The following is a 13214-nucleotide window of genomic DNA, read 5'->3' as shown; positions in this document are numbered from 1 at the left end:
AAGGGCATAGACCACGTATGTGTGTTGTGAATAGAGGGTGAGGGAGCTGGGCTTGATTAGTGTGGTGAAGAGAAGATTGAGTGGCATCTAATAGCTGCCTGCAGTTATTTAACAGATGGTTACAAAGATAATAGAGTGAAATTCTTCTTACTATTAGATTATATAATAAGGTACAATGGCCACAAATTGGGGCTGGAAAGGTTCAAATGGGACAGCAGGAAAATCTTTTTCTCTACAGAAGTAATGCAGCACTGGAATAGGCTGCCCAGATAAGTTGGAGTCTTTCCTTGGAGATTTTCAAGATCTGGCTAGGTAGAGACTTACCTGGCTGACCTGGTTTAGTGCTGGTGATAATCTTGTGCTTTGAGAGAGAAGGTTAAGCTAAATGAACTTCAGAGGTTCCTTCCAACCATGATTTCTATGGCTATGATGCCATAAATTTGAAAATGTTTCTACCGTATTTTTCAGGAATTTGGCTTGGCGTGGAATGGGATGATCCTCAGAGAGGAAAACATGATGGTACCTATGAAAGAACACAGTATTTTAAGTGCAGGTGAGTTGATTTACAGTGTTGGCATGTCATGAGTATTGAAAAGATGGTCATGGGAAAATGCCCTTTTGCAATTTTTAGGGCAAACCCTTTTTTTATCAGTTGGCTCATATTAAAAAGATAATAAATCTGAATGCTGTGACTAGCTATGCCATAAAGGCTGTTCCATTGTTATTAATTCAGTTACATGGATTAGAATATGGTAAATACTTAGAAAACACAAGTCATGTTTTCAGAGGTATGTAATAAAATATGACTTTGGATGTTATTAATAGTACCTTTAGTAGGTTTAGACCTTCTACTTCAGTAGGGAAATCAGTATGTCCTACTTACCTTTCTTAGGTAATTCTGAAGTGAAATATTGGTCCATATTAACTGTCTCAAATACAGTTTAGATTTGGACTTAAGAAGACATGCATGTGTCTTGTTAAGGGAAAATACCAAGTTCCTGGTAATGATTTGGATTATATTTGTATCACTGAGGAATTGTTAAGTATGTTCACTTGCATTTAATACATGCAAAACACAGTGTAGCTGTGTGGGTTTTGTTAAGTATATACATGCATTACATCTAAGTTTAAAGGCTCGAGCACTTAACATGTTTGACTTCGGGGAATATAGGACTCTAGGGTTGATGCTAGCAGCAGCAAGCTGGTGATTTCCATGTCAGAGGACACTGCAGCAGCTAAAAGTTTGTCAGTTAAAAAAAATAACTGAACGAATTCATAGAAGAAAAGTCATTAATGGCTCTTAAATACTAAGGGCTGCTAGCTCAGCAGGGTCCTAAGCACTGAAGTGGTGAAGGATGAGAGAATATTCTGTGGCTATATCATAAAATACTTGCCCTGTTGTCGTATTTTTCCCAACCATTTTCTATTGGCAGCTTTTGAAGAAAGGATATGGCGTTTTATGGATGTTTGTTTTGACCACGGGATCACAGCCAGTCTTACATTAATGAGACGAAATGGAGAGATTTCTAGGTCTTTTTCCACCTCCAAGGCTGGTAATAACTGTGAAAGGGTGGTTTGATTACAGTTTGTTCCTAACTGTTCAAGTGCTCATTCAAGTGAAATGAATTAATATAAATCAAATGCTGTGACAGTGAGCACTCAGAATTAATAGAAGGCTTTTGAAAATATGAAAGAAAGTGACAAACCAAGAAAATATATTAAAAAGTTGTCTGTGGTCGTGCTTTTGGATGTGTTTTTGCTTTGGTTTGTTGGAAAATGTAAGGCAACTTTTCTCTGAAATTAATTCCTGATGTTAATTGTCTTGAAAAAGTTAAAGCCATCGATGAGAGGATGAGCAAATCATCTTTCTTTTCAACTTGCATGTAAAAGGAAAGTTGTAAGAATAGCTGGATGAAGTCAGTCCAGAGATTTGTCTTGCTTATTTTCCTGCCTCTGACGTTGGCCAGTAGCAGATGACTGGAGAAGTATGAAGGAGTAAGAAAAGTACGTAGTGACAGTTTTGAGAGTCTCCCTAGCTTTGGCTAATCATGGTTCAAAGATTTTTCCAGAGTCAGAGGTGATATATTTGTTCATGCACTTTGTTTTGTTCTCAATGGATGATTCAACAGAGAAAATTTGTTATGAGAATTTCCTCCAAAAGAATAATTAAAAGTATGTAGTAACAGTGCATGTGTTCGCTAACCTTTCAGCATCTGTTTTCAGCTTGTGAAAATTGTGATCATTTCCATTTTTATGAGTAGATGAGTCTTGTCACTTTTTTCTGTCTGAATATGGGAATATATATGGGAATATGGGAATATATGAATATAGGAGTATGATACGAAAGGGACTTAGAACTGTTGCTGTAAAATGTCACATAGAAGAAAAATAAAGAGATATTAAAATTATTATTTCTACATTGTGGGGATAGTAGGTCTAGTTTTGTATCTGCCAAAAGGTCTTCTGGAGACAAATGGAATTCCCTGAGGTAGCAAAGGAGGCTGCTGTATTTGTACTGAGACCTGACAGCAGTTCAGGGCTTGTTAAAGAATATACTTCATTATCAGTTCAGATCAAAGTTGTTCTCAAGCCAGCAAGTAGAGCTGTTTGATCTCGGACCGAATCAGCGGAAGAATTTATCTATTAAATAATTAAAAATTTGAAAGTACCTCTTTGGAAATCCTTTCTGGGAATATTATCTCTTACCTGTAGCCAAACAGGCATAAACTGCGAAGAGGTAGATTACATTTAGTAGTGCATATCAGAATTCTTAGTCTGTATCTTCTTAAATTCTACATTTGTGTAAGATGGAAGCCCTTGAGACCTCATTATCAGAAAATGAGATGATAAAACAAAATCTGTTCTTTAGAAAAACAAAATAAAGGGGGAAAAAACCCCACCTGTGAGTACTGGATATTTTTTCCTTTGTATATAATAATAATAAAGCAAGGCTTAAGGAGGATAAGCACACTTAACGCAAGAAAAAAATTTAACATTGCTGGATTTTTCTTGGCTAACGAACTGGAAATTATGGTCTTAGAGCAACCATGTCTTTTGAATGAATGTGTTAGTAGAAGTTGCTTCTTAAATGCTTTGAATTTAATTAAAGCAGTTTCCAAGTTGAAGCTGTTTATATTCTGCTGTAGGAGAAACAATAAAAGTAATTGGCTGGCCATTCCAAATCTCTCTGGACAGAGAAGCAATTGAATGTGTTGTGGATGTTTTTTCAGAAACTTGAGTGCTTTACATTTGTGTGTGTATGATACATAATGTATACACATATGTATGTGTGTATATATATACACGTGTATAGACTCTTGCTTTTCTAGCAACCATTAGTGTGCTCCCAGGACATGACACCTCCGATAGTGATCTCAATTCTTGTTGTAAGAATCAACTTTTTGAGTGAAGCTGTATATACACATAACAAATTTAAATGTAGTTATCTTTAAACATGTTGTTCTCACAATACCTGTTCTTTGTACTCTGCTTTGTTCCAATCAGAGAAAGTCCTTCTGGAGCCTAAGAAAATAAATAATTTTTCTAACAGTTAGCCGTGACGCACAGACATAACTTACTGTGTGCAGGCGGGTTTGTAGTTCATGTACCAATTGTGAAGATGTAGGCAAACAAGTAAAAAATGGTTACCTTATTTTATCAAAAAGATGCTTAAAAAACCCAAAAAAACCACCCAGAACCTAAAATGTCATCTCTTTACTACTTCTGTTGGTGGGAGGTGGAATTACATTCCTCTATATAATGTATAAACATATATAAAAATAAATTTCTGGCTTTTTTCCTCAAACATTATTGGTAGTATCCTGTGCTTACAAGCCTACTTTGCTCACTCCCTGAATTCTGATAAGCAGAAGCAGCTGATGGAGTAGCTTGTACTGTGAACAGATGCAATGAAAGGATGTTTTTTTAAATTCTTTTTAAGGTAATTTTGAAAAGAATGCTTTAAAAATAAATGTTTCAGAGTGACATATAAAATTCAGATCATAAGAGGAAAATAAAACTGAATTTGAGATTCTCATTACTAGAGAATCTTCTTTGTAGTCCTTATTTGGGTAAATCAGTAGGTCTGCTTACAGCTATATGTGGTCTTTGTAGTAAGTTTTTTGGAAATATGACCTAAACTTTTATGTCTCGTGGCAGTACATTTATCTGGGTCATATATTATGTGGTGCTAATTAAAAATCTTAAGAATATGAGAAATAAAGAACAAAATAGCTGTACTTCAAAATATACTGACATCACGAGCATGTTCATCAACTCTGGATTAGCTGGAAATGGCAGTGCATATTCTAGTGGCATTTTTGTGAATTGTTTTTGCCTGATAATAAAGTCTTGTTTCCTTATAACTGGGAAACTATTATTTTAGCTGTCAGTTGCAGTAGTATATCATGTAATTAAAATAAGCGGTGTTCTACAGTCCTTCAAGAGAAATGAGGAGTAATCAAGCCTTAAAAATAGTGTTAAAAATTATATACAGCTTTTGAAACATGAGTATGCTTTCAGATAAGTTCTTGTCCCACAGGCTGATTCACAGTTAGGTGCATGCGCTCCCCTGGGAGATGTGGGCTACAAGCACAGGCACCTCCCCTGGGAATGCGAGTGCCTTAGCTGCACACACCTCCCGTGGGAGACGTGGGTGCTCCAGCTTCTGTGTCCCTGCACTGCTCCTGCAGCCTGTTAACGTGCACGCTGGTGGAAAGCACCCCCACGGTCACGCGTGCGTGCTGAGATGTGGGGCGCATGTGTTGCTCCCCACCATGTCTGACCTTGCTGGGCACAGGTTCACCTCAGCAGCTGACCAGGAGGCAGCTCTGTCTGGCCTAGGCAGAGATGTGCTGCTGGTGAGGTGACTTTTGATGGCATCAAACCAGGCTTTGGCTGCTGCTCTGGTACCCTCTTCTTTCTCCCTACAATTGCAGATGTTCAGACTTCTTTTATGCTTCCCATCAAGTGGAGTCCTGTGTGTGTGTGTCCCCAGTTTAATCTGGCAGAAGAGTCATGTTCCTCCTTAGCCCTCCTCTCAGTCAGTTTTGGGTGTTCCATTCACACACAGCACTTACACAGGCATTGCTATTTTAGCAGCTGATTTTATCCTTGCCGTTTTGCTGGGAGGGCTGTGTGGATTCCCCAGCAGTAGGTGACATACTTCTTTGCTTACCTCACAAGATGGGAGTAACATTCTGGTGTATCACACATATAGAGTACTTTGAGTCATAATTGAAAGGAACACATCCCCCCCTGCTGAAGAATGGTTTGTTCTTCCCAGACCACTTTCCAGAGGAATCCTGATACTTCAGCAGATACTGTTACTAGAAGTCTTGACCATGCTAAATTTTAATCCATTTCCCCAGGTTTGACTATCACAGCAAGCCAATGAAATGGAGGGAGGTCTAGTAAAGCTTGTTTCTGTGATGTTTTCAGCTTGGCAGAATTGCAATTGATTCTCAGATCTTTGTGGCCTTTTTTCCCCCTTGGTGTTATTAAATTTTCTTATGGTGGGGACTTCGACTTTTGTATATTTGTGTAGTCCTGAAATGCCAGGTTATCCTGACAAAGGCATTACATGTTTTCAGTTTTTTCTTCTTCAGTGAGTTTTATAAGTTGCGTATGGACATGTTTTTTTAATTTACAGACAGTAGTTGTGACCAATCACATTACTGTTTGCATGAAATTTATGTTCCTGTCCAAAAGAAGTTCTGTTTATATTGAATTAGACTACGTCTCCTTCCAGAATGACAGATTCACCTCCAGGAATATCTACTTAGAGCATAACCAAACTCTTCAAATACAGGAAGATGTCAATATCTTTTTAGTGTCTATGAAGAAAAAACGATTGCCATTTAGCAAGGGAAGAATGTGTTCCCAAGGTTCCTTTTAGCTTCAGAAGGTCTGGCTTAGGAAGTGTCACTGTACCCATCAGAGACTTCTGCTCGCTGCTGTCAATAGAACAGTGTTGAAACAAAACTGTTGTCCCTAACCACTGTTCAAATGTGTCCTTTGCACCAGCAGAACCTTAAGATAGCATCTGGAACTGCAGCTGTCTGTCTGTCTTTCCTTGTGTTGTGAAAGCTCAGACTCAGCGTTCATGTCTGTTTGGCTAAGGTAAACTTGCAAGAACTTCAAGTACTTGCTGATGTTTGCAAAGCTTCTGCTGTGCAGTCAGGAATTTGATACACTGTAGCAGATTAGTGTTAGGTGTCACTTATAAGCATTGTTTGATGCCACAGCTGCCACAGACTCTTCTAAACTTGAAGGGTTTTCTTTACTGCAGTGTGTAGATTCTTCTAAAAGACCTCTGGTCTGTTGAGCACCTTCCCCTAAAAGGAAGAGATCTGTTCAGAGCCTATCTAGAAAAGATGTGCATGGATTCAACTGGTTATATTTTACAGCATCTTATGGAGCTTTGTAGTGTGTGTGCCCCAGTCATGATGATAATTGCCTTGAGATAATAATTGCAAACAGCTGGTGCTGGGCAAAGAAGCCCTTCCATCCACCTTTACTATCTAGGCTGATAAAGCTGATATCTCTCTCCTTGGCTCAGAAGGTTGCTTCTGCAGTCAGACAGCTCAAGTGTGTAACTGTTGGCAGAGCACAGTTTATGTACTACTGCATTATTCTTCAGGTACTGAGAAGTGTATGTGTGTGACATTTCTCTAACATATGAAGAGCCACCATGTACCTGTAACGATGGGCAGCGGTGCCACCACTTTGTCTTACATTGGCAAAGAACGATGCCAAATTTCCCTTTTATTCAGGGAAATGGTTAACCAGTGGAAGCTGATCGCTAATCTAAATTTTAATGAATATCTTTCAAGGGCCCTGGGCGTGCTAGCAGATGGGCTGTATTGCTTCAGGTTACTGAATCATGAATAGGAAGTGTACTACAAGCTGACTTCTGAGATTGGGGTCAACCTCTCCATTTCAAAAGTCAGTAGGAAGTGTCAGTGTTAACCAGAGCCAGCTGGTTCTCAGAGCCCCACTTGGGCATATTCCAGATTTTTTGCTTGAGGAAATTGGGGCATATCTTCTACCACTTCATTTCTGCACAGTGTATTGTACTGGCTGCAGGACATTTTACACACATAGGAGCAAAATCCCTGTTCTCAGACTTTTGAATGTTCAGCTTAAGTTAGGTTGATCAGTAGTCAGCAGGTTCTTCCATCTCATGATATGCACGCTGGATGACTCTTTGGATTAGGATTTAGCTGTTTAGTTCCCAATTATAGAGACTGATTGCTAATAGGTGTGCTTTTTCATGAGTCCAGGTGCTGTGCCTTAGTAGTTTGGTATGTACATATGGCTTATACAGTTCATATTCCCTGGTGTGAAAGTTAATACAGGCAGCGTATTTTAGGGAAAACGAGTTACAGGTAAATGACCTCTCTCCTTGAACACACAATCATTTTGCCTGGAAATAGGTTACTGTTGTAGTCTCCTTTTCTGTCCTTCTCTGTGACAGTTCTTGAAAAAGTAGATCAAATTAATAGGATGGAACTGAAAAAGAAACTTAGGCTGTAGAATGGATTTGAGTATACGTTAGATAAGAGAGCATGCTTAGTGCTTGGAAGTGATAGGAACAGGAGAGAGAAACCCCATGATCTTGCTATGATCAAAACAAAAAATGAAAGGGTCTTGAGAGAGAAATGCACCATACTTTTCCTGTAGCTTCAGATGACAGGGGCAAGGCAGCTAGTTTCCTTTGCTTTTTTTCCTGGGGATAGAACTGGCTCTTGCAAAGACAATGAGCAAGGAGATGCCAATAGAAATGGTGACTTGGGAGGAGAGAAATGGGCTTAGGAGTTGGTGTGGTGATGGAGAGACCCAAAGGGCTTGGCTATGCCAGGGATAAATGGTATGACAGGAGGAATGCAGATGTGGGGGTCTAGATTAGCTTTGGTGAGAGGGTTGGGGAGAGCATAGGAAAAAAAGTAGCAGAACTGTTGAGTGCAGAGGGATGGAGATGACAAAATGGGGAGAATCAAGGGGATAGGAAAAAGGACAGTAAATATCAGAATAAACATACAGCAGAACCTAGGGTGAATTGCAGATAGACCAGAGTACAAGTTTTCTTTCCAGAGCCTCAGGTAGAATCCTGCGCTATCTGCCACCTATGAAGCTGTTTGACTTAAATGCAAAAGCAATATACTCTGCAGGTAAGAGATGTGAAAGTTAAGGTGGTGAAAATGTCATTTACTGTTTTAAGAAGTGATGTTAAGAAGGAGTCACATAATTTTTACATTTGAGAAAGTGTAACATTTAAACTAACCAAATGTTTGTGAAGAACTTCAAAGGAATGGAAGAAAAGACTTAAGAGAAGGTTACTGGATTGAAAATGTAGAGAATTGAAAATGCTTATCGAACATGAAAGTACACACTGGATTTATGTTCTCTAAGAGTATGCCTTTCTGCTTGTTTTGTAATCATTATGCTCTAAACTTAGTCACTACAAAACTAGACTGAAAATATTTTTGGAGTAAATAATATCAAGTTTCTAACCCGATCCTTCTATAGGATATGAGAGTACTTAAATAAGTATTAGAAATGTTAGTGAATGAAACTGGCACATGCAATTCCAGTACTGATTTTGTAATGTGAATATACGGTGCCCAAGCTGTTCCATCTACTTGTAATAGAGACCTTGAATCCTATGGACCTAGTTACTGTTTTTTCTGAGAGAATTTTGAACTCTGTAGTGTTGGTGGTTTATATTATGGTTTGCTAATTAGCCACTTGACGTTTACATGCTGTTTTGAAAAGAGGAGTTTTATTTACATAAGTGATTTCTTCCTCCTGGGTACCTTCCAACCAAAGTCTGTACTCTTCTCGGCTGGAAGGCAGACAGGTAGTCATAACTACTAATTTTCTTCCTGCTGTTTTCTGGCTGATCCTCCTATCAGATCCTCCATCTGCTCTGTGATACCATTCCCACAACTCCAATTTTCTTCCTGCTGTTTTCTGGCTGATCGTCCTATCGGATCCTCCATCTGCTCTGTGATACCATTCCCACAACTTGTCTCTGCCAGTTCTTCCTAGATACTGTGTTTTCTTGCTAACTTTGATAGAAATTGTTATGCAACAAAGTTTTTTCAGTGCCCAGGAAAAACTAAGAAACTCCATAGGACTGTGTAGAACATACATTAGCTGGATAATTCTGTTGACTATTCAGTTTCAAAATTATTACTGAGTTAGTGTCATAATTCTTAAAAGTTTGAGTTTGTATAGGAGTTCCAAGTGGTACAATTTCCATCTTGTGTCATTTGTGTGGATGGAAGGACAAGGCTGCATTTGCTTAGAATTACAAGTAAATTATTCAACTCAAATATAATGAGGCAGTGACTATTCTGAGTATTCCTATGGGCCTTAGGCTGTGGTAAGACTCCAAACACATTTGTTGTATGGTTTAGGTAACTTTGTGTTAACTTAATTTTCTGGAAAAACTTGAGTTCATAGTGAGTTTGGAAACAACAGAGCAGTTATTTCTAATAATGGCACTAACATTGTAATTTTGATGTGTAAGTACATTTGGAGATCTGATGCTTCAGTTCTTGTGACATCTTACAATGTGAACTTGTTGGGTCAAATACTGTCAAAGACACTTTGCAAGTCTTATCTGGTCTCACTGAGTGGGAACAGTGATGTCTAAAATTAGCCTGTAGAATTGCCTTTTGACTGCTTTGGTTCCCAGTATTGTAAAAAAATAGTAATTAGTACTTTTGAGACTAGTCATTCTTATGATAACTTTTCATATTTCACCTTTTCCTGGCTGCTCTGTTCTAGACATCCTAGAGGAGGATCCTTTATCCGGCCAAACAAGGCAAATTTTGGAGTAGATTTTCTTACTGCAGTAAAGGATCGGTATGGATTGAATGATGAGCAAGATGTTCAACACGGGACAGAGAATACATTAGTATTTGGAAAGAAGACTGTGGAATTTGTTGGCATGGATTCTATTGCAGAACAACAAAGGCAAGTGTAATATATGAAAATCTAAGATACACTCTTAGCGATTCATTAGTCAAGTAGTAGTTCAACTGTAAGGAAAGGAAGCTGGCTGCCTTGCATGTAATATTGTCATATCTCTAAAAGTAAGCCAAACTGCACTACAGCGGAAAAGACAAGAAATCTTCCTATTGTGGCTTCATAATTTACCTGTTTTAGGGATAGGAACTGGGATTATGTCATGTTTGAGGGCTCACAGTCCTCATTTTGATTTCACAAAGTAGGAGGTGATGATATTTGGGGAGGAATGAGTGAGATAAATTATCATGATATTGGCAGTCATTATACACACGCAGAGTCTTTTTCAAATGGATGTATTTTAATATTTTCTTAATATTGTACAGTATTATTTAATCTTTGTTTACTCGTATCAGTAATGAATTTGTAACTAAGAGAGAGAAGGCAGAAAGTCACTGTGCTGCTAGTGAAGAAGTCTTTCAGTCAGTTTATGTCATGTTCGTTTATCTGGAAGGGTAAGAAAGAAAGAAACGTAATGATGTGTGATAGATTGCAGTTTTAATGACCTCTGGCAGTAAAGAGCTATCAGTTCGGTAGGTGGCAGTCTCCTTCTGAGCTGATATTCCACAACTATTCTCCCTTTGTCTCTGAGAACATACTAAGCAGTTGAAAATACTCTTCTTTTGTCTTTTTTGATAAGTGATACAAAGAATGCCCAAATAACTTGGAACCTCTTGCAAAAAGTGTAACAAGAAACCTGTTTAACTTGGAACCTCTAATTAAATTCCAATTTGCATAGCTATATTTTGTCTGGTTTGTCACTCATTTTTTCAGTTGGATGAGGGTTGGTTGGTTTTTTTGGGGGGTGGGGGTTGTGGTTCAGCTAGACCTGTTTTGTAGTAGCAATGTAAAGGCAAAAAATAGAGGAGATGTGTCTGTTTTCAAGTAAGAAAGATATTGCAATGTAGCAGTCTGCACACCGCTAATTCTAAAAGAGATTATATGTATGAAAAGGATATTATTTAGTTGTAACAACCAGGTATTTATATAATGTACCTATTTCTGTTTGAAGATTACTTAACAGAATGTTCTTTCTCATTTAGCCAACTGAACCAACTGGTAGATATCTCCGTGCGTGACTGTGCAGTGAGCCATGCTGGTCAGAAAGAGGAAATCAGCAGAACATGTGCTAGTATCCTTTTTTGCTGTATTGCATGATACCACAAATAAAGTACATATTTTAGCATTCCAAGTGTTCACTTCAGTGAATGATATTTGTATCCTTTTATTAAAAAAATGTTTAAAACTGCAGTTTATATTTAGAAGCTTAATGCAATGTTTACAGAGTTAAAAAAGTAGATGCCTACAAATTTTGAGAGGGAATGCAAATTGTGGATAAAAATAGAAATATTGTCATAGGTTGCTACTGCGACTACAATTTCAGAAGGCTCCAGCAAGGTTGTGTTTTTTTTTTTTTAAATTTAACTCTAAAATAGATAATCCCATAAAAATACAACTTGTATGTTCTGTAGGCACCAGAGGTTTCCAGTATATAATAAATAATGTATTCAATATAATGCATGTTGTAGCGATGTTACAGAAATACAAAGCAGGTATTATTTGTTCATTTATAAGGACTGGTAAGAGTTCTTATCAATACAGAAATTAATCCATTTTAGGATTTGTAAAGTTACGCTCTTTTATAAAACTATAAGCCATTTCCATACCACAAATCAAAATAAAATTTTCTGTAACTGAGCAGTAGTATCTCGTAGTCCAAACAAGTGTAATCTATTTCTGTTTATTTGATTCAAAAACAAATCAACATTCTAATTTATGAAAAAGGAAGTTCAGATTTGAGATAAGTTTCTTCTTCTTAATGTGAAATTTCAGATATCAGGCATATAAATCTATCAAAAAATCTAATATCATCTTGGGAGACAGTAACAGATATTGCTTCTCAAGTTCAAAATCTGGAAACACTTAATATCAGGTATAAATATTCATTTTGGGGTTTCTTTTCCTTTGGGGTAGGGACAAAAAAGAAGAGGCTCTTTTAGATATGGGGTCAACTTTCTAAAGGTAACTGGATGCTCAATACTCATTTTAATGGAAGCTAAGTTTGTAAATACTTTTTTTTTAAATCTTAAACAACTCGTGTGTGTGCTATATTTTTCAGACATCCCTTTTCAAGGAAAGACTAGAACCCTAGGAGTTTAGCATCTGTGTAAAACTAAATTCTGGAGAAGTGCTTGGGACAGATGGATGTTGACTTGAGTTTTGTAAAATTAGAAAAATCACAGTTGTCTGAAAAAGAGAATGTAGATTTCAGCCATTAAACATTTAGAGGAATTTAGGCATTTGTCAATGTGTTCTACATAACAGATTTCATCATTTTTATGCAAATTGGCTTGTTGGCTAGGGAGACTGGATTAAAATGCATTATAGCTTTTTACAGGGTGCTGTAGACTCTTTTAAGCAGTTAGACTGAAGGTAGAAAAAATTACTCAAAGTACTTTTATAGAAATGAGGAAACAGGGAGTATAGAAACTTAGGTTTACAACCTCGTAAGATGCCCTGATACACTTCTGTGACATTTAAGACAATTAATTCTCTTGATTTTAAAGCTCAGTTTGCCCCAAGCAGAACTGACTTAACATGTATATGCATCCACATCGCATGTGTGCAGCGAGTCTGGTTTGCAGCAAGGAGACCAGCTTCACAGCAGACACAGCCAAATTTGCCTTGTGCATGTGCAGCAGGTCAGACTCTTTGGATACTTCTGCGTAATGGCACTGGCAGCGTGTGGGGACTCTGTGGGCAAATGGGCCCCACAGAAGAAGCCAAGACCTTGAGGTGGCACTGCTGCAGGAGTTTGCAGCTTGCCTGTGAAGGCACTAGTAACACATCCTTATCATTTAAAAATCTCGCTTAGCGTTTTTTAGTTAGGTTTAGCAGTAGCTATCTGTTTGCCTTCTGGGTTTGCAGACCTGTTCGGGTTTTTTTCATGAGCTTAGAAATTTTTTTCTGCATAGAAAAACTGTAAAGTAAATATATTTTAATTTTCTTTTAAAGTCATTCCAAGTGTCTTAAGACTTTTATCTCTGGTTTTTAGTATTGTTGATACATTCTGACTGCCCAGGCAAGTCTTGATTTAGGAGCCCACTTTTGTTTAAGAATGATGCTTTACCAACAGTGTCTTGACACCAAACTAAAATATCCATAATGCTTTAACCAAA

General features: G+C 37.7%; 1 protein-coding gene across 2 annotated transcripts in view; it reads left to right on the top strand.

The window, feature by feature from the left end:
• TBCE (tubulin folding cofactor E) overlaps positions 1-13214 on the top strand; it is a 31162-nt gene that overhangs the window by 2169 nt on the left and 15779 nt on the right. For both annotated transcript variants that reach the window (XM_059830913.1, XM_059830905.1), the window contains exons 3-6: positions 469-553; positions 9796-9984; positions 11079-11167; positions 11869-11968. In XM_059830913.1, the coding sequence (XP_059686896.1) occupies positions 469-553; positions 9796-9984; positions 11079-11167; positions 11869-11968 (463 nt within the window). The remainder of the gene's footprint in view (positions 1-468; positions 554-9795; positions 9985-11078; positions 11168-11868; positions 11969-13214) is intronic.

Source organism: Gavia stellata, chromosome 2, assembly GCF_030936135.1.
Source record: "Gavia stellata isolate bGavSte3 chromosome 2, bGavSte3.hap2, whole genome shotgun sequence".
Lineage (NCBI taxonomy): Eukaryota > Metazoa > Chordata > Aves > Gaviiformes > Gaviidae > Gavia > Gavia stellata.
The sequence above is the reverse complement of the archived record's forward strand: the minus strand, read 5'-3'. Positions and strand labels throughout refer to the sequence as shown.